The 22,800-nt window shown below is 36.8% G+C and overlaps 1 protein-coding gene and 1 pseudogene across 9 annotated transcripts in view; both read left to right on the plus strand.

The window, feature by feature from the left end:
• The window catches only part of LOC138416602 (protein argonaute-3), a 112,908-nt gene extending 110,502 nt beyond the window's left edge, over positions 1–2,406 (plus strand). For all 9 annotated transcript variants that reach the window (XM_069546198.1, XM_069546107.1, XM_069546395.1 and 6 more), the window contains 2 exons: positions 1,138–1,337; positions 1,946–2,406. In XM_069546198.1, coding sequence (XP_069402299.1) covers positions 1,138–1,337; positions 1,946–2,054 — 309 coding nt within the window. In that variant the 3' untranslated portion in view covers positions 2,055–2,406. The remainder of the gene's footprint in view (positions 1–1,137; positions 1,338–1,945) is intronic.
• A 15,729-nt stretch (positions 2,407–18,135) lies between these two features.
• LOC138931539 (succinate dehydrogenase [ubiquinone] cytochrome b small subunit, mitochondrial pseudogene) lies at positions 18,136–19,068 on the plus strand (annotated as a pseudogene).
• Positions 19,069–22,800: the final 3,732 nt, after the last annotated feature.

Genomic DNA, 22,800 nt, shown 5'->3' on the forward strand with positions numbered 1-22,800 from the left:
ATACTAACTCCCTGGTAAAGAATCCGCCTGCATTGTAGGACACCCTGGTTTGATTCCTAAGTCAGGAACATCCCCTGGAGGAGGGATAAGCTCTCCACTCCAGTATTCTTGGGCTTCCCTGGTGACTCAGCTGGTAAAGAATCCGCCTGCAATGTGGGAGACCTGGCTTCAATCCCTGGGTTGGAAAAATCCCCTGGAGAATGGAAAGGCTACCCACTCCATAGTGGAATTCTACTGGAGAATTCCATGGACTATATGGTCCATGGGGTCGCAAAGAGTCAGACACGACTGAGCAACTTTCACGTTCACTTTTCCCCATTCCCGCCTCCCTCCAACCCATGGTGATCACCATTCTACTTTCTGTCTCCTGTGAATTTCACTATTTCAGGTACCTCATATAAATGAATTGCACAATATTTGTACTTTTGTGACTGGTTTTAGCATAACATCATGAAAGTTTAAGGCTTCCCAGGTGGCACAGTGGTAAACAGTGGTAAAGAATTAGCCTACCAGTGCAAGAGACACAAGAGATGCCGGTTCAATCCCTGGATCTGGAAGATTCCCCTGGAGAAGGAAATGGCAACCCATTCCAGTATTCTTGCCTGGAAAATCCCATGGACAGAGGAGTCTGGCACGTCATTGGGGTCACAAAGATTGGGACAGGACTGAGCATACATACGCACATGTTAAGAACATAAGCTTTAGAAACAGAAAAGTTGTCCTTTATCACTTAAATATAAAGGACTGTGCCTTGGAAACATCAGGTTTCATCCATGTTGCAGTATGTGGCAGATTTGTCTTCCTTTTCCAGACTGAATAGTATTCCGTTATATATACACAAACACACACGCACACACACACTACCCTTTATTATACATTCAGCCATCAGTGGATACTTGAATTGTGTCTACCTCCTAGCTATTGTGAATGATGCTGGTTTGAACCCAGGTGTGCAAAGATCTGTTCAAGTCCCTGTTTTTACTTCTTTTGGATATATACCCAGCATCAGCTAAATGTGTTTCCCCCCCGCCCCCACTGGATTATTAAACTAAGATGTATTTTGTTAATGTACAAAGCTGTGGTAAATATTTATTTAGAAGTTTAGAAATCAGCAGAATATTCCATTGCCTCCTATAGGGTACCAGCCGACCTTCACACTATCATGTTTTGTGGGATGATAACTGCTTTACTGCAGATGAACTTCAGCTGCTGACCTACCAGCTCTGCCACACTTACGTGCGCTGCACACGATCTGTTTCTATACCTGCACCAGCGTATTATGCTCACCTGGTGGCGTTTAGAGCCAGATACCATCTCGTGGACAAAGAACATGACAGGTAATATAGACGCGTAACAAGTAACAAGTACAGGTTCTCACCCAAATCCAAATATGCTCTGGGTGTTAGGATTTTCTTGGGAAATGTCTTTTAAGTGTTTATGTGTTTATGTGTTTAAGTGAGCATATATGTGCCTCTCTATTTGCCATAAGCCTATTTGCCATAAAGTACTGCCACTTAGAATTAACATTCCACAGGCTATGAAAAGAGTCAAGAAGCCAAATAAAAAGCACTGATAGAACTAATTGTCCAAGGTGAGGGTTCCTATTAAGATGTACAGTCTAGGCTTATTGGCAATAGTGTGAGGTAGTGATTTTGTTGCTTTACCATTAGTTCAGGGGAGAGATTATCAGTAATAAAAGTGATATATTCATACAAAATTGTAGGATGTCTTGGATTTGCTTCTAAATAATCCTGGGGAGGTGAGAAAAGTAAGCCAGAATTGGCGTCGAGTTCATAATTATTGAAACTAGATGACAGGCATGTCAGAGTTCACTATACTGGCCTCTTTGTTTTTAATTTAAAAAAATTTTCTACAAATAATATTCTTCAGAATTATTACATCAGAATAGGGATTGGTTTTGTGCTCATTGCCACTTTCCTTACAGTGCTGAAGGAAGTCACGTTTCAGGACAGAGCAATGGACGAGATCCACAAGCTCTTGCCAAGGCTGTACAGATTCACCAAGATACCTTACGCACAATGTACTTTGCTTAAAAAGTCTAAGGATATTCTCTGAGAGGAAGAACTGGAAGATGAATCGACATACAACTTATGTTTCCAGTGGAGTCAGCTGGGTGAGGATGCCTCCAGCCATACAGAAACCAACACTGCGTGGGGGCCAGGGTCTGATTTCATGTTGATGCAGGAAGATTGTCTACTTCGTCGAGGAACACAGCACCATTATGCAATATGAAACCAGCCAACTGCTTTTTTGTGCGGTCTCCTGTAGGAAGTATCGCGGTTGTTTTGTTTTCACTTTCTTGTAGTCTAACCCTTTTAATGCCTTTACCTCAAGTTGCTTGGCAGCACAACTCTTTGCAAAAAAAAAAAAAAAAGTAAAGAAAAAGTAAATGAAGGTTTTTTTTTAAAAAAACTACACCTATATGAATAATCAAAGTGATTGTTCACAATGATGTGTGCAAAAAAATTAATGTGCATTCATGTATTCTTGTAAAAGTTATCTGTGTATTTTACATATATACATGCATACCGCATATGCATATATATCTGGATCTACACTGACAGTGGATATATATGTATCTCTGTATATATTTTACAGTTCATTCCATCGGGGAACCGTCTTTCCCTTTTATTATTCTCCCACCGCCACTTTCGTTTTTCTCTCTACCTCCCTTGCCACATTTTTTTCCCCTGATGCTACCAGTGACATTCAAATATTCATGTATCTGGTTCATTTGAATATGAAGCATGGCAAACTAGATTTTTATTTTGCACACCCTACTCCTATCTCTTGTCTCATACACAATTTGGAGTCCTCAACTCTTGGTGTTGCTTTCCTAAGAAACAAAATTATTTTATATATACATATATATATATATAAAATATGGTTTTGTGAGAGTGAATGTCTGCCCCCTCCAGCCCTCAGCTTACATTTGCCATTTGTGCAATGTGTATATAAGCAGTAGCACCTAAACTGTTCTTTTTCTTTAGTGAATTTGTTAAAGCTGCTATCAAAAAAAAAAAAAACTTGTCAAAAGTTGTAACTCCTCTATAACTGATGCTACTATTCTAAAGTCTTCTGTTTCTATGTGTTATACATGGAAATCCCTTAAAGCTTTTATAAAGGGTAAATGTTTTACATGATTGGAATCGTGTAGGGTTGAGGTCTCTGAAATTGGGTAGAGAGAAGGGGTTGTTGAGGTTTCTTTTAATTTTTTTTGCTAGTTTACTTGCTGCCTCTCATACCTTAATGTGATTTTCATATATATATTTTTATATATATGTGTTGTATATATAAACATATATGTATGTGTTTTGAAGTATAGCTTCCTTTTCTTTTATATTTATTAGAGTAGTGCTTTAATAATTATAGAATCGTATTGGCAACATCTTTTATAGAAATATAATCATGTTTATTTTAAGAACTGACGATTTGTTTTTGCTCTCTTTTAGTGCAATAAGCAGTTTTAAAAGAAAGCTGTGTCTGTTTTACATCTTTACCACAAATCGTGGGAGAAACAGGCACCTCCATAATTTTAAAAGGGCAAAGTAATATAGCCTTAATTTCAGAAGGAAAGTTTTATAATTTTCAAGTTTAAAGCATGTCTTATAAAAATCATTATGAAAATGAAGGAAGTTAAATTTCCTAAATGAGTCTTGACCTTGAATATTAGAAATAAAGTTGAAGAACTTTGATTTAATTAATGACAATGACTAGCTTAAGATATAGAAGACATTTAAATTTTTGAAAAGAGCTCGTGTTTGTTGAAGAATCATACTGGTAAGCTGCCAGTTTTCATCTACTAAAACGAGTCAGGAAAATATAAAATGATATTTTTAAAACTTTATTTGCTAATTCATCACTAGTGTAACTTTCCTTTTAAAATTAGGGAGATGGTGACAAAGGAAGTTAGGATTTTGATCATTTGAAATGAGTTAAATCACTGAAATGTTGAAAAACTTTTTTGCAGAACTTTTGTTTTATTAACTTCACTTTAAGATCTTAAAAAATACTATAAAGCTGTCAAAACCAAGTTTATCAGTAACCTTGGATTCAAGGGAGCTTTGCACTTTGTAACTCATGAAAATTGCATTTAAATTTTTTTTTTTTTTTTGCACTGGTTCAGAGTGTAGATATTACAGATTGTTTCCAGTGGGCATTGTTGTTAACCTTTCAGAATTCCATCTGCACATGAAAACAAATGGATTAGCTCTTTAGTTTCTCTCTTACCTATTATCCACGTAATGCCAATTTACTGTATTTTGAGCCTAAAATCTGAGCCCATGTCCTCCAACAGGTATGAAATCTTTTGTCCCCCTGCCAGAAAATTAAGAAAGTACTGTATTTTGTATGTTTATTATATTGAAGTTGCTGAGATGCAATTTACAACACTGTTTCAAAGCTCTTTACATAACGTAATATTTGTATAGTATATACATTTTTCTCCCAACCACCTCTCCTCTTCCAAAAAATGTCTATAAAGGTTGTATTTTTTTTTTACATTGAAATTTCACTGAATATAATCCAGGACATAGACAGGAGAAGGAAATAGTATATCTTAGATGGTAAAAACCTGATGGTGTATGTTTGCTCAGTATGAGTAAAACATCGTCCTTAATCAGTGAGAGTTTCACAGATTCATGTGGGAGACTTTAGGGCCTAGGGAAGAACTGTAGATAATTTTCCCGTTTACCTGCTTTACCTAATTTCAGTCACCTAATCTCACATGTGCTAAAGTAAAGCCCACAATTTAAATCTATTTAGAAGGACTTTTACAGAGGAAAAAAAATTTTTTTAACATAAAGCTTTACCTTTGAAATGAGTTCTTTATAGGGTGCTCTTAGAGTTTCAACATTGCTAGTTTAAAGTTGGTTAACTTGAAAGAATATGTATAGTATATTTCTATTTTGCTTACTAACAAATTGGTGTATCAAACTTGATTATAAGAAACTTTGTGCTTAGAATTTTAAGATAAAAGACTAAATGGCACATATTTTTTGAAATTTGTTTTAATTGTTGTACTTCTGGTGTAGAATCACTGATCTTTTTTATTTAAAAAAAAGGAGAAAAAAAAGATTGTTTTGAGTTTAAATGGTCATGAAACTTAACAGTGACCTTTCTGTTCCTGCCCTTGCTCACTAACTACACATACAGTGAATGCTAAATTTCTCTCTGCTGTTTTCTGTGATATATGAGTGACTTTAAAATGTCAGTCCCAGCAACTGGTGTAATAGATTTTCTTGTGAAGAATTGGGAGCTTAATGTATATTCTGGATGGCAAATATGTAAAGTGCTGATACGTGTTTATATTACAGTATCAAGTTAATGGCATTGAGGACCATGCATTTATAATACTGTAGCTGCTATATTTATTTAATGAAGTAGAGTCTGACAGTTACTGCACTAAACAGTAAGGAGATGAGCAGGATTCAAGGCTGGTGTTAAACTTTTTTTTTTTTTCCTAAATAAGATTTAAGAACATGAAATAGCAAGATAACAAAGGGTGCTGCCAATTTAGGTTCAATTTAATGTCAGGATACTCTTTCTTTGTTTTAGAAAATATGGATTTTTACTTTAAGAGTTTTGAAAAAGGGTACCTCAGCCTCCTTAGTACTGGTTTTTGGCTTATTTTCACAGACATACAGATGCCCTTTATTTTTTTCTTAATATTTACCTTTTAACACATTTCTCAGAAAAAGTATTTGTCTATGAAAATCTTCCTGGTTATAACCTATTAATTTATTTATCTTCCTTGAAGAGAGTCTAGGTGGGATTCTAGTAGGAGTATACTAGGTGTTTTAGAAGGCACTTGATAAAGATTCATCTCTTCTTTCTAGCATGGAGACTCCTAGCCTTCTAAACACCTATACTAGTTTTCCAAACTATAATAGGTTCTCTAATGACCCACCACTGCCTAAAGTTTACTTATATATTCTCTAATGGATTTTAGTATGACAGACCTCATGACAGGCTTAGTCATGACAGACTTAAGCTATGTCTAGGAAAATAAAAGCTGAGTTGCCATTCCTTAGAAATGATTGGCAGAGGATCGCAGTGTTTAAGGAAAAGAATCCCAGTAATAAATCTGAAGGATCTATTTCTGATGAATTATAGACTAGGAATTAGAGACTCTTATCCAAGAAATTTTGTGGGTATTTGATTCAGAGGCCAACATGAATTTACCATAGGTAGTGATTTTTATGAAATTCATGAAGCTAGCCACTTGGATGCAGCTAGAATATTTTGTAGTCTTGCTATTAAAACTTGATAGTGATGTTTTTCCAAGAGGCTTAACTGACAGGTCTGTGTAAATTTTATTCAGTATCATTAAACCTGGTTTAAATAGTTATTTTAATTCATCCTCTTAGATGTTTTCCTGTTGAATACTTTTTAAAGACAAGTTGCCACTAACAGTAACTTGCTACTTAAATTATCTTTTATGAGTTATCAGTCAAGCTGTAAAAAGACACCATTGGACTGGTATCTTTATGTTGGCTTTTTTAATCCTTTTCATTCCTTTTGAGAATTCGTGGATATCCTAAAGCTTCAATAATAATACTTGCGAGACTTTATACCAAGTGAGACCTTTGTGAGTAGCAGTATAACCGTGACTCTAGAGTCTGTCTGTATTTTCCTTTTCTCCTCTCATTTGATCATATAAAGCACTTTGTGATTCTCTAGGAGTTGAAAAGCAAATAATAATGTGTAAAATCAGTACATAGATGGGAAAGTGAGAATTTTCTCAAAAAAAATCATTTTAAAAAATTCCTACTTATACTAAGAACATTTTTGATCAGTGGCAATACTAGAAATGATACTGTGATTAGTGAAACCTAAGCTGACTCACAGAAAGAAAAACTCAGTCTCTCTCTCTCTCTCTCTCTCTCTCTATATATATATATATATATAGCCTCAAAGGGAAAAATATTTTTTACTTTTTCCTGCTTTTAAAAGTGGTACATTTCAGTTTATAGTTTTCCATGTTGATCAAAATAATTTATTTTAACTGAGATACAGTGGTCAAAGCTTGTGCTAATATTATCTACTAGTTGAATTTTATTTTTCTTTACCCATCAAAGATAGTGCTCTATATTTTTACATTGTTGTAAGAATATTTTGCTCTTGAAGTATGGAAACTAAAGATTTTAATTTGAATTAAAGATAGAAGGTTAATAAATTTCATATGGAGGGTTAAGATTTACCAATGAGAAGCCCTCTTGAAGTATCAGGTAGCCAACAGAATGACAAAATTAAGATGCTCTCGAATCATCCACCCAGCCATTGGCTTCCCTTCCTTTTTGAAATCAATATCTGAGGTAACCAAACTCTAATGTTGTATCTATGTTATCGTATCATTAAAGCAAAGATGTTCTTCAGGGTAGACGCTGAATTAAATTTTTAAATCATTTTTTAAAGCAAGGAGGTTCTTAGAAAGTGCCTTTTCAGAAGATGGTGCTGTAGACTTTTATTTTTCAAATAGCATGAGGCTAAAAATTTAAAAGATAAATTATTTTAGAACTCCAAGAGTATGACCGTTTCATACAAATAATGTTATTTGTTGTCCTGAATCTGGTCCAAGGGAACCAAATATAGCTTTTATTCAGTAAAGTATCTAAGTAAATGCTCACCAAATGTATTTTGTAGGTTTAAAAACAGTTTTTAACAGAATTAACCCTTTCAGTTCTCAGCTGTGTTGAAGGTAATCTATATGGCACATAAAACAGCGAGTTTGCTTAACTTTTTAGCAAGGGTACGAGTATGGTAGTAAACCCCCAAAGTCAATGGTAATTTGCCAGAAATTATGTGATAGGCTACCCTCTCCCCCCTCCAGCATATTCACCCTTATGTAAATATCTATTGGTGGCCTTTTCTAATTACTCCTCATTAAAGAAGACTGCATATAAAGATAGAGCCAACTCACCAAGGAAATAGGAAAAGTAAAATGATTATTTCTCTATCTTTAGGGAAATTTTTTCTCTTTCAGGCAGCAGGATATATTCTAAATGTCTCCCTCTTTTTTTCTAGCATAGATAAAAAATGATGGCAGTGCATCTGTACAATTGGTTAATTAGAAATAGAGCATGGCTTTGGAGGAAATAAGTAAAAGGAAGGATAATAGCAGAATTATTCCTACTGGTTGGAAATTTAGTAATCTATCAGAAAGCAATTTTCCCCTGAACTAGAAGTAGTAAACAGCAGTTAATGATCACCTAACCAGTTCTTGCTTGTGAACTTGGTGAGCACTCTTCCAGAAAAGAACAGACTTAAAAACCAGACAAAAGAACACCACACCTCAGTAACCTTGTATGCTGCATTATGTAATGATAGTGAAATCATACTGATTGTTTGGAGTGTACTATGTCTGTCTGCAAATATACATGCACAGTAAACTTTTTCATTTTTTATAATGTCATAATAGCAATTATGGGTTTATTTTTTTAATATTAATTTTTCTATTGTGATGTTTGTATTTATTGACAATTTGTGTGCAACTTTTATATTTTGCTTAGATATTGGTTTTAAGGTATTTTATTTTTATAGATATTTCTAGCTTTTCCTCTTTCTTTGTAATATCAGCTAAGATAAGATGGAATGTTAACATACCAACCAAACTACTAATTCCATAAACTCTAGAGTTTGGATTTTTACCAATAAACCATTAACACTATTTTCTAACTTAGAATATTTAATGTTGTTTATATAGTGGGCATTAAAAAAGACAGTCTTTAGACAGATTCCTAAATGTGGAGGGGAAGTGGAACTTTCCTATAAGTTAGATTTCCTTCCCTTAAGTATCTAACTAACAGACTGGATTGATTTCATCTGATCTGCAGATTGGTGCCAGCTTGTTACACTTCTTTTTCTAACTTCAGCTACAGTTGAAACTGCTTAAATGGTTACATCATTCAGCATTAGGATTATGATACCATTATAGACCTGGAAAACAAATAGCAAATGATTCAGAAGTCAGTGATAATTGACTTTGAAATGGGGTGTCCCCTCCCCTGCCATAATTATATTATATGGAAGGTTTGCTACCCTGATCTTTTTCCTACTGTGCTTTTAAAATTGTTTTAACCCTACCATACTTTTAAAGTTGTTTCACAGAGTTTAAATAGCTAAACTTAAGATAAAGACTGATTAATACTGTATTTCAGCTAGTTAAACATTTAAGTAATAATTACGAATTTGAATTAATTGGAGGACAGTTAAAAGTATCATTATATAATATTAATTTCAAGTGTAATATAGTCACTTTAGTTTCCTAGTGAATCAGTTCAGTTCAGTCGCTCAGTCGTGTCCAACTCTTGGTGACCCCATGGACGAAGAGATCAAGATTATTTGTATTGACATTAACTTTTTATAAAGGTACATGAAAAAAGTGAATTCTCTTAAACAGGTAAAACATTTCCATTGTATTTTTACACAGTGAATTTTCTTGGTAAGCCAATTTTTTTCTGTAAGAGATTAAAAGATAAACTTGATCCCACCCTCTGAGCTTTAAATTCTAATTTATCAGGGTTTAATGTATGACATTTTGCCATACTATATTCTTTCACTGAGAAGGGTAAATGAGAAAGTTTCAAGTAATTATAATCAGAAAAATGTTATTTTTATATTATGTGAAACAACAATTTAAAATGAATCAGCCTGTGATTTCATATAGATGTTAGTTATTATCACTTTTCCCCCACATTTTTGCCAGTTTCAGTGGGTTTTCAAATATTCATAATACACTAAGCTACTTCCTTTACCCTGATATCAAGTAGTAATTGAAGGTTGGTATCCGGGAGTTGGTGACGGGCAGGGAGTCCTGGCGTGCTGCGGTTCATGGGGTCGCAAAGAGTTGGACGAGACTGAACTGAACTGAACTGAACTGATTCTGATTATAGGAATTTGTTGATACAAAAAAACTAAATATGTTTTGAGCAGTCAGATATATTTTTGTTGCAAGTATATGCTCCCCTCTTAAGGATATTTATTGTGGTCATAATTTTAATAGTTTTATTCATTATGCTTCAACATTGCCCTAGGTTGGCAGGCATATGATTCTTGTAGGCCAGTATTTTAAGGCAGCTTTAAGTAGAAGTCCTCCTTTGTTTTCTTTTTTTCCTTCCAAAAGCTCTTAGGAACCTGACATATAGAGCTTATTTCGCTCTTTATGATTGGCTCCATAAATCAGGGTACCTAGCATCAGTGCTGAATTACCATGCTGAAGTACTGGGTGACGTGCTCAAGCTTAGAGTCACCTCTTAGAGCTGTCATGAATAGTCTTACGTGAGTAGGAAACAGGAATATTGATCATTAGAACTTTGCTTTTTTGTGTGATGTTTTATTTCTAAAAATTGATTATATGCAAATCTACAATGTTATGTTTTAAGTTTAAAAGGCTGTGCCAGAGACTAGAGAGGGAGATTACTCTGGTATTTAATGCCTAAAACTTTCCAGCTTTATTTACTTCATGGCTTTAGTTGGAAGGACAAACAAAAATCCTTTAATTTGGCCCTTTATTTTTAGAACCAAAGAAGGGGGAACTTTTCTACAAAAAATGTTGCAGGTGTGATAGGAGATCTTTGTGAAGAAATGGACTAGTGGGTTTGTAAGAGTATGTAGTAAGGGGGGAAATGAGGAAAAGGAAAAGGTTTCTTTGCTGGAATCCTTTTGGACAGAAACCTTAAATTGTTTGATACTTACCTATTTCTCATAGTCACATTGTAAAAGAACTCTTGTTATTTGAACCTAAGAAAGTGTCACTGTAAACTAAATGTATTTTATGTTGTTTGTTGTCCCAGATCTAAAGGTATATCTATCTTCATTAGAGACGTTGCTTCTGAATTGTAATTTTAAAATGAAGTATTTTTCTTAAATAGAGCCACGACATTGCTATCAACAAAGCTTCTCCAGCTTTTCCCTTTATATAGAAAACATAAAACAGAACCTTCCCAGACAAGGTAGTTTTTCCTGTAAAAAAATATATATTTTTTTTGATAAAAGATTTGGGGAAAACACTGGTAGGCTGTGATGAAGAGGGAAGTTTGCCTAACATAGATAGTCCAGCCAGGTTAATGGATACAGTTTGATCCCAGGGAGTTTAACAAGAGGAACCTTTGGTAGCAGGTAAACATTTGGTTTTGGTAGCAACAGGCTTGGATCTCTGGTGGTGACTAACTGCGAATATCTCCCTGTTTCATAGAAAGGAAAGGGAATGATCTCATAGTGTTGATTGATGATCCTGCATGTGCTGTTTTTCTAATTCAGAAATCAGGTCTAGCAAGCACTAACCAAAATCTAATACTTTGTCCCCGTAAGATTCTGAAAAAGATTTCCAGGAGCTTTCTCATTTCTTAGCCCAGAGTACAACCATTCTCCTCTTTAGAAAAGAAAGAATAAAGATTTAGAGGCAATTTATATAGAATTCTGCTTTGAGCAAATGTCTTTAAAATGCTTTGGAAAGAACGATCACATACCACAAGTTATGGCTTGATTGAGAGGCTCTCTGAATACTGTTTTCATGTTTGGGTTCTAAAGCTTTTTCTTTGACATACCATTCTTTGATTTACTTGAGTGCCATCATTCTGTTTTGGGATGTTGTCAGTGTCTTATCCCATTTATGAATCGTGCAGTTCTTCTCTCTCCTCCCCCTTACAGACACACACAAACACACACACTATTAAAAGGGGGAGGGATAAAAGAGAAAAGATAATAAGAATCATTAGAATGTAACTTTAGTTAATAATGATAGAAATCCTGAGTTGGTTAAATGAGAATTAAGATTGAAAGTGTTAGTGCTGCAGCTATTCTCTGTCCGTAAAGGTTTTTGCTACCTGTAGAGTGATAACGTGTACAGAATATGTATCTGAAATAGGATGTTATAGCAAAGTAATAGAGAAAATTACTCCTGAAAGTAACATTTCAGTTTTTTGCAACAGTGATGCCCATATTCTTAAGGAAAAATTAATGTATCTTCTGGTTTTAATGAATCAGACTCTGATTTAAACATCAGATGATTTGTAACTGATTCTGACATGTCACCTTAAATATATAAAAATTATATTAAATGAATACTTAAGACTATTATGTCCTCTTAATTTACATATTATTTCAGACCTTAGTTCTGTAGATATATCTCTCACCTATATGCCTCTTAGTGTGTGCAAAGTTCCATATTAAATTTTTTTTAATTTATTTTGTAGTCAAACCTGAACTATAAAGGAGAAAGCAAAATAAGTTTCAAATACCAGAACTTTTAGAAGATCACAACTGGAAAAAGATGGTTGAGAGCTTGTTGCCTTTGAGGGTAGTGAAAGTGTTAGTCGCTCAGTCAGGTCCGACTCTTTGCACCCCCGTGGACTGTAGCCCACCAGCCTCCTCTGTCCATGGAATTCTCCAGGAAAGAATACTGGAGTTGGTAGCCATTCCCTTCCCCAGGGGATCTTAAAGACCTCTAAAACTTGAGCTAAGACTTGGAGTTTAGCTCTACCACTAATTTGCTCTGTGTCCTTAATCTCTTCATGCCTAGGTTCTTGTAAAATGGTATTGATAATACCTGCCCTCATCTCCCTCACAAAGTAGTTCTAAGATTAGGATGATGTTTGTGACAGTGCTTGAGTTCTCCAAAAGAAAAGCGATTCAGAGGTTCAAGATAAAAGAATATTGTTGTATGAAGTATTCATTTCCAGTTTGCCCCTATGAAAGTATCTTTAGTTACCACCCTGGATCATTTTATCAAACAAATATAAGAGAAACTGAGGCTTTATCATGGTATGGCGTTCGCGTACAAACGTATCCTGTTCCATTTCTCCCCTGCTAGCTATCACACAGGTTGAATTTTTCTTTGTAATCATTTTTGGAAAAAGTGCAACTCCAAAAACCAAACTCCTTTTAGTGGTGCTATGGCAGCTGTGATTGTATTTCGAGTTAGATCAATGTGATGAAACCATCAGATAATCAAAACTTAACTAACTTTGCCTTTTGCCTTCAGGCATTTTTGCTGTGGATTGGCATCAGAGGCTGTTGCACAACCAGATAGTTATCCATTTGTTATCCCTTTGTTTCTTGCAGATTTTTTTGTACCTTTTTTTGGAGTACGGGGTTAGGTTTTAAGAAGGAAAGTGTGCTTCTTTCACTTAACACTTCACAGAGTTGACCTTGCTTTCCAATCACCATGTACCTGTAAAAAATCATATTAAAAGGGTTTTCTTCTTCATTTAAATTCAGTTCGGAGCATCTGCAGGTGATTTTAGGCAGCCTGTTGGTGTCTGACCCAGTTATCTTTATGGATTGTGGGCGGAACCTTACATTTTTACAGACTTACCCACTTTCCTGGGGGTAAGGGGCTCCTGTTTCTAGGAAAAAAACAAAGGGCACATCACCACAGGTTGTATAAGCAATTCCTTTGCTTGTTTGTTTTGTTAAGAAATAAAGGATGCATTTGAGGTACACAGGGTATGAATGCATTCAACATTTATTTTTTATTTCTATAGATGCTGATCTCCCCTTCTTGCAGGCAGTTTGAGCTTTTAGCTCATCACTAACATGGGTGATATCTGCCTTAGTTTTATAGGATAAAGTTGGGGAGGTTCATGCTTGGAAAATGAACAAAAAAAACCCACCTTGCTGGGTCAGATAGCTGAGAACATTGGATATTTCAGGAATACTTTTAAACAGTTTTTGCTATAATGTGTAGCTTTAATATCTGTCTTCAGTTATAGACCCATGAAAGTATTACTGTATCTTGTGAATAAAGATCATTCTTGTGAACTATATGGATGCATTCATAGGCTGTGGGAAGCAGTGGTGTGTGTGTGTCCGTGTGTGTGTAAATATTCTATGTTTATAACACTGTGTATTACATAAGTTTATATAGAAAAAATGTGTTTCTTTAATGTTTTGGGGGACTAAAATTGTGATATAACCATTCCAGTGTAATCTGACCACTCACTCTAGAGAACATTTATACTACACACAGATACACACCCCTAAAGCGTGGCTAACTGCTCCCACTTTAGATAATTGCTGCTTTTTTTTAAACCCAAAATAATGGAGGAGGAAATAGCACTCTTTTTAAAGGGGCTTTTCTGAAAAGTAAAATGTAAATATAGGACATGTGGGGAGGGTGGGGCCATCTGCCTGCAGATGGACAAATAGCCTTTTAAATTTTACTTTTTAACCATCTTAACCGTGTGTGCCTATTTGTACTGCAGATGTGAAATATTTGGGGGGGTTAATATCAGTATGTTTTGAAACTGAATTATTACATAAAATCAGAGTAACCTCTTTCTCCATCCTCCTTTTCCACACTGACTATTCTTGCCAAATATTTCTACCGAAACCAAGTTTCAGCATGGTAAAACGATGGACACTCAAACCTCCTTCTTCATCTTCCCTATCCTGTCTTACACCCGGTCTGGCCTTATATTTTTTTGTTGGCTTTTCATAAGTAAGAACAATTTACTGTAGTTTAGAGACTGCAGAATTTCAAAATGTTTATCTATAAGCCTTCCTTTGTTAATGTTCAGTTACACAGTCATATTAGTTAAAACAGTGGAGTCAGTGGGGTGAGTCTGAGTCCGTAATATGCTGTAAGATAAAATCTTGACTGATATTAAACTTGACGGCTGCATATTATTAAGAGGAAATTGGATTACATGGTGGGTGGGAGCTAATCTATGATATATATGTAATCACTGTATAATTAGAAACACCAAATGTTGAGTCCTATCACTGTGTACTTGGGGGCCAGGCTTTGGATATGGTTTTCATTTTAATTCCTTGAAAACTGTATGTCATTAAGACGAGCAGAAGGCAAATAAAGTTTTTAAACAAAAATGCTTTGGGGGGGTATTTAAATTATGTTCCCCCAAAAAAATCTTTACTACAAAAAACCTAGGGTTGAGATTGAGACGCTTCAAGCCGCTTTTTAAGCAGTTCAGTCACTTACAATATTTTATGTTAAAGAAATTGTCATAATTCTTTCTGAGCCAAACTGTCACTAAAGTGTCCTGTGACAGAACCACTCCTCTTTTTTCTGCCATTCTGTGTATTGGAAGAGTTCTATGTTGTATTTGTTTTTAATCCTTGATTTTAAAATATTAATGGTTTTAGTGTTGCTTAGCATCAGTTTGAAGTGTAACTTTCACTAATAACTGCAATAAAAAGAAAAGCTTTGCTCCAAACTTTCTGTTGGTGTGTGTTCATCATTACTGCACTTCAGGCTTAGGTAAAGGGAGTTAGTGTGAAAGAGTAGAAAGAATTTAGGCTTTAAGAATCATAAAGTCCTGGATTCTAGACAAGTTCCTTGATGCTTCTAAATAATAGTAGGGCTGTTGGGATATTCAATGAGTTAATAGTTGGAAAGTACTTAATAGTGCTGGGCATGCAGATAGAACTCAGGGGTTAAAGAGGTTCTCCCTGGGACTTTCCCAATGGTCCAGTGGCTAAGACTGTGTTTCCACAGCAAGGGGCACTCAGGTTTGACCCCTGGTCAGGGAAGTTATGCATGTCAAAAAAAAACCCAACTCTGATGGGTCTGGAGCTCCATAGGGGGGAAATAAAGAGATGTAAAATACAATTTAAAAACTTTCTCCCCCATCTAAATAAGACATTGAGTCTCTTAGACTCTCCTTCCTTTATTTAAATAACAGACACTGGGTGGGGTGGAAAGAGGAGTAAGGAAGAAGTCAAGCTTGCAAACTGCCAAGCGGTGAAGGAACTTAATAGGTAGGAGAAACAGAAATGAATTGGAGAAATCTTCACAGGCCCAGAAGTATTGGATACACAGCCCAGGGACGATACGCGAGACAACACTGGACTCAAATTTTGAAAACAGCTCTCAACAGTCACGACCGCACGACCTCAGCTGTATTACTTTTCATTTCATAATTGAAGTTAATAGACTAAACTCAGAGGTCTCAAGTTGGCCGCCAGTTTCGGTCTGCAAATAATTTTTGTTCGGTGTTGAAAATATTTTTATTGGTTGCTAACATTTAAAAGCTGGCGATGGACAGAGAAGCCTGTGTGCTGCAGTCCATGGGGTCGCAAAGAGTCGGACACAACTGGGCTACTGAACTGAACTGACTCAACATTTAAAAAATCAGAAGATCTCACATAAAAATCCCTTCCAACATAAAGCGATTCATCAGTTTCACTACTGCTTCAGAGCCCTTTCACAGCTGCCACAAGGGGAAACTCAGGAGTGGCTGTCCCCTTTGGATGGAGCTGACTCCACAGCCCCCATCGCTCTTTGCCCAGTTTGCAAATGTGTGACTCAAAGGAACCCTAGCAGGACCTGAGGCCTCCAGCCAAGCAGGAATGACCTATAAGAATGAGCTCCTTACCTAGGAGGAACTCAACTACTTTGAAGGATTCCAACCTAAATATTAGACACTTGTTCCTTCTTTATATGTTTTCCCTATTTCTGTTCTCCACAACATCAGAGAATTCAGTCTGATGCCATCTTGCTATTATGTATCCTGCACCCCAGGCTTCCCCCACCTCCATGTCCCCAGACTCGGTGAAACCCTAACAGTACAGTTTGTGTTCTTGAAGGATCTTGTTACTGATGCTGAAGAAGCACTGGTTACCTTAACTAACAAATGCTGATGGGTTGAGTTTCTTTAACTACATGTGTCAGCTGTTAAATTTGACAAATAGAAGAAAATCACTCTAATGTCAGTCTTGTCCCAAACCCACTGATACAAGTTCAGAAAACATCAATAACTATACCCAGATTCATACACCTAAATGGGGGAAATATGTGTAACAGTGATGCGAAGGCATGCTCTGATAAGTCAGGCTGTAGTAAACATAGTGAAAAAGTGAAAGTGTAGTCACTCAGTCGTGTCCAACTCTTTGCGACCTCATGGGCTGTAGCCCTCCAGGCTCCTCTGTCCATGGAATTCTCCAGGCAAGAATACTGGAGTGGGTAGCCTTCCCCTTCTCCAGGGCATCTTCCTGACCCAGGGATTGAACCCGAGTCTCCTGCCTTGCGGGCAGATGCAGATTCTTTACCATCCGAGCCACCAGAGAAGCCTGGTAGCGTACACAAGTGTACCAGAAAATCATGACGGTTATCTCAGCAGACAGTAATCAACCAACTGCTCTGACTGATTAATAAGACAGGCTGAACTGGACAGACCAAGTCACCAATTCTATTAAAATCCAGCTGCTTGAAACTTTCTTCAGAGAAAAGGGTGCTCAGAGCACTACAGTAAGACCTACAGAAGTGAGGTGGTCATCTAAGGAAAATTCCAAGGTGGTTTTTCATTTTTGGGGGGGCCGTACATCTTGAACTCTTAAGTTCTCATAGTTTCCATGTTTCAGTCCTTTGATCATTTGACAAATTCTTTGGCTGCTGAGACTTGCACAGCTTGCAGCTGCTTTAAGGACATTAATTAGGTTAATCTGTCAGTGCCAAGAGAGGACAGGATCATTTTTACAATGTTTGATAAAATGTTTCTATCATAAAGGACAGGAAGCTTTAGTTTTTATCTGTTGAAAAACGATGGCTATTTTCCTACCTTGTCACTTTTGTTACTTCTATAATTTCTACAATCTATAAAGACCTTTGCAATGCCTTTATAGAGCAGCACTTTTCTCATCCTATTCTCCATTAAAATATTTTCCTTTAAGAATAATGCTTGGGTTCACTTATTTAAAAAGAAAAGCAGACATATTCATGGCTTATGAATTATGAAACTTTATATGATGTCTGATTCTCAGCTGAAACAAATTATATTAATAGACTTTTTCACTAACTGACCTCAGAAACAGCCCAGTTCAAGGATACTTGCAACTGCTAACTGTACAGTATTACTCTTTACTGCAGCATAAAGTACTCTTTGCTGCTAGATGGAATTTGCACATTATGTTGCAAAAACCGAAACCAAAAATATCGGAATAGTGTCGATGCTTTAGTAAACAGGATTTCAGTCACAACGTCATTCGGATGGTCTTCGTTTGTAATTTTGCTTTGGCTGTGCTGGGTCTCTGTTGCTGCATACGCTTTTCTCTAGTTGCATTGCAAGAGCTTCTCACTGAGGAGGCTTCTCTTACTGTGGCGCAGGCTCTAGGGTGTATGTGCTTCAATAGTTGTAGCACAGAGGTTCAGTAGTCATGGCTCCCTGGCTCTGGAGCACAGGCTCAGCGGTTCTGGCGCAGGTACTTAGTTGCTCTGAGGCACGTGGGATCTTCCCAGACCAGGGACCAAACCCATGTCTCCTGCATTGGCAGGTGGATTCTTTACCACTGAACCACCAGGGAAGCCCCACTTGCAATATTTTTATACAAATGTAAAATTAAGGTTGCCAAACCGTTTTATTAGTTCAATTTTTCTAATTTGTTTTTGTCCCTCTTACAAAGATTTTAGGTTATAAAAATTTGCCATTTGTGGTATTCCCTTGAATAGTCTTTTTTTTTTTTTTTACTATATTGGAAGATGGGTTTTAAATCTTTAATTAAAAAGTATTACTAGTATCTACGTTAAGACCCTTCAAAGGAGTGACGGAGCGACTCTCTGGTGGCTGAGTGTCCTCTATGGTGCCTGAGGAGTACAGGCTCTGTTCCTCCAAACACCAGTGGTCAGACCCAGGCATATCTCAGTGTATGATATACCCTGAGTGTGGTGTGTGGGATACAGGCTGTTCACCCAACATGCAGCCACCATTCTGGATTCAAAGTTGCAGCTCTCCACTAGACTGGTGAGAGGGTTGTCAGTGTTTTGCCCCAAGGCCTACTTCCAGCAGCATGTTTGAATCCTTGCTCTGGGATGGACTGGCTGCAGCTCTCTCTTCACAGTCACTGGCACACTGGACAAGTTGTGACTATGTTCCAGCGGAGGCATCACTGAAAGCTGCCACAGTGGGCTTTTTGGCTCTCAACTTTCACATTTGCGGGGCTTTGTTATTTCAACCATCATGATGTGGGTATCTATAAAGTCATGGCTATGCTACGGAACCCCTGACCTTCTAGACTTAATACCTTGAGAACTGATTGTACACCTCCTTGCCTCTGCTCTGTCATGCTCTTCAACTCACAATAAGAAGGCAATAACAGGTAAAAGTCCATTGGTGAGACAAATCTCTTCTCTTTATCACTTGATTTTTTTTTCAACCTGGTTATTTTGTAACTTTAAAAAATGTATTATTCATTTATTGGCAGCACTGGGTCTTTGTTGCTGTGATCAGGCTTTCTCTAGTTACACTGCATGAGCTTCTGATTCCAGCGGCTTCTCTTGTGGAGTGTGGGCTCAGCAGTGGCACATGGGCTTACTCACTCTGTGGCATGTGGGATCTACCCAGACCAGGAATTGAACCTGTGTCCCCTGCTTTGGCAGGCAGGTTATTAACCACTGGACCAAAACCTGGTGATTTTTTTTTAAGTATCTCTTTTAAAAAAAATTTATTTGGCCACATCGGGTCTTAGTTGCAGAACACAGAATCTTTGTTGCCTCATGCGGAATCTTTTGTTGTGGTGTGTGGACTCTCTAGTTATGGCACATGGGCTTAGCAATCATGGTGTGTGGGCTCAGTTGCCTGAGGCCTGTAGGGTCTTAGTTCCCCAATCAGGGACTGAACCCGTATCCCCTGCATTGCAAGACAAATTCTTTACCACTGGACCATCACAGAGGTCCCCCTGCTTATTTTTAGAATATAATCTTTGAAGAAAGATTTGAGAGGAATTGTAACCAAGAAGTTGTCAGACTGAGTTCTGCATGCTGGAGAGTTATTGGGGCATCTCTCAGCTTCTCTTAAGACTCACAGTATAACTAAAGGTTACATATGAGCCTTTGCCTTTTAATTTATCAAACTTTGAAAGGGAATTCAGTATCTGATCAGACTTCAATACTTGTCCCAGGATGGTAGAGAAAGGGAAAAACTGTTAATTCAAGAGTAAAGACTTTGCAAAAAGTTAGGCAGTGTTTAGTTTTTGCAAACTTCCCAGCCCTGTTCAGCTGATACTAGTTACTGATAGTTACATGTCCGAGGGAAATTTTAAAATTAGAAATGCTGATATTTCACATTACTGATTTCTAAATCCTAGGAAGAAGAGCCTGGAGATTTTCTGAATACTCTGAATATACAGAAGTTTCCTGTAGGGAAGAGGTCCCTTCAGATAGGTTTCAAATTGTTACAGATGCTAAACTAAGACTTAATCCTCAAATGTGTTTACTTGCCCTAAAATAATCTGTCCACAAATATAAAATTATAAGTAATAAGTTGTTCCCTCACTGTGGGAATCTCTAATGTGAAGATGAATTCTACGACGATAAGGTCTTTTTTAAAAAATTGCTGTATAATAAAAATTTATTGTACTCCAAAAAAAGACCCTTTTGGTATTAATTTGAAAATCTGCAGAAGTCTTCTCATGTAACAGTAAATTGTTGTTGCTTGAAAAACATTTTCACAAAGTTCTAACTTTTCTAAAATAGAAATTTCCAGAGGGATGACGAGAGTGTAATAGTAAAATACAACTCTGCTGTCATTTGCCAAGATTAATAAACTATTTAGAACTTAACTTTGATTGTCTATATAAAATAGAAGAATAGTAAACAGTTAAACAGTGGGGGAGGGGGATCTCCAAATCTGTACTTTGTTTTTCCACTTAAGAGGGTAAAAAGGCTGAAATAGAACCACCTTTAAGATGTTCCATTTTACCTTTCTGCATATTGGAAATAAGCTGATATTTTAGCATGCCTCCAAACAGAAAAGGATGAATAAAATCATCATTCATCCTCAATTATCTTTATTTTCACCTTGGATTTAAATTTAATTGAAAACAACCTCACAGCAAGACCAAAAGAGGAACTACTATTTTGTTAGAAATTGTCCTCTTGAAAGAAAAATTTAAAAAATTTATCTGAACTCTTTCCAGTTAAAAAGTAATTAATAGTCATGGAGACATAATCCAGTGTTTAGTTCGTTTGTAATATCTACAACCACTGAGCAGCACAATAACGTATTTCAGCAGGAAAGACTTGGGAGATGCAGCACCAAGGATACTCTATCTGCCTCTAGACAGTGGAAGTGCACTCTACAGAAAGGGAAGGCTCAGGGAGCAGCACGCTTAGTAAGCTGTGCAAATACACGCCTCCAAGAAAGGCAATACAGGCATAACTTCAGTAGCTAGATGCGGGGATGGACACCTTATCAAGACATTTTTCATATTAGAATAAGATCAGCTGACAAAGTATTAATTAAGGGACTTTCAAACATGGTCCTCTTCTGAGAAAAAGTATACACTCTGAGGGTCTTAGTCATTGGAATTCATTAAGTAAGGTAATATATGACATTTACTGGGAGGAGAAAATTGAGAAGAACAGAGAAGATACATACCATAACAGATGTTGAGAAAAAAAAACAGCTTGTTATTACCAAAGCACCACATGTCTCCTTTGGCTAAATCTCAATCACTTAAAGAAGCTATGAGTTCATATTCTTCCGCTTCATGTTTTTGCCTCCACATTTAAAAAAAAAAAAGCTTCTTGCTTCCTTGTTTAACATCTCTAGGATCCTTTTTAATTCATGAGAATTCTGAATGGATAGACATGATACTTAATTCTGACGAAAGAAAGCAGCCAACTGAAGAAGATGACGACTAGACACATACCAGTCACGGACATTATCTTCCTCCTTATCATGTTCATACGAGAGGTGGCAGCTGTATTTAACAGCACCATTCCCAGGGTAATGCACATATAAAACAGAGAAATGATGTACATTTCTGCTACATACTGAAAGAAATACATGTCTTGAATATAATGTATCTGTCCTGTGTGAGTTTTGCTTTCAGCAAACGGGGCTCCTTGTATATGAATCCACATTCGACCAGATGACATCAAGATTACAAAACACAGAGCTAAAACCGCCCAAAAATTTTTGCTAAAAATAAATGTCCTCTTCCATTTCAATACATACACAAGTCCACCGATGAGAGCCAAAGATATCCCTAACTTGAAGGGATAGTGAAAATGTATAGGCTGTCTGGTTGTGAAATTGCCTATCCATCTCCCAGTTCTGTCGTCTGCCCATGTGAACATATGCTGCGCAGCGATATCCCTGACTTGGAAATTATAAATGTCAGCTGCCGTGAATTTACTTTTAGCAGGAAGATGGAGGACAACTGGACCTTCCTCCACCTGGAGCGTTTTAAAGACCTCAGGGCTTTCATCCAAATCCAGCATAGCAAAAAATACCTTGTTGCTGAATGCACTGGAGAACTGCCAGGAACCTGCCAAGATCTGAAATTCTTCAACAGCAAGTTTGCATGGTACACATGATCTAAACCTCTGGAGAGCAGTAAACATTGCAATAACGGAGTAGTTTCTTGGCTTTTCTAATACAAAGTGGTTGAAGGCAGCAGTGTTCATCCTCATCACCCTGTCTCTCTTAGTCCAGTCCATCAGCTGTCTGACCTTTTCTTCTAATGCCTTCTGTCCCTGGTCAGGATGTGCCGAAGCCTCAGGAGTCATGAACATCAAGGCCACCACAGTCAGAGATGCGTGCCAAAGCCACCACCATTCTTCCATATTTGTTGACTTCTTCTGGTTACGTTTCCAAATATCTATGCCAAAATCCGATCATTTTTTCTAACAATTTTTCCAGGGGTTTATATTTTTCTGTCTTCACTAATCCTAGTATAAAGAGCTATATCACAAATTTCCATGCATGTCTGGCTTATGAGCCACGTATTAGAGTTTAGAAAATATTCTGTGGAAAAAAAAATTTTGTGATTAAAGAAGTCTTGGAAATGTTTCCAACCTCAGTCTCTCTGCAAAGTTCC

The sequence above is a fragment of the Ovis canadensis genome, chromosome 1 (genome assembly GCF_042477335.2).
Source record: "Ovis canadensis isolate MfBH-ARS-UI-01 breed Bighorn chromosome 1, ARS-UI_OviCan_v2, whole genome shotgun sequence".
Lineage (NCBI taxonomy): Eukaryota > Metazoa > Chordata > Mammalia > Artiodactyla > Bovidae > Ovis > Ovis canadensis.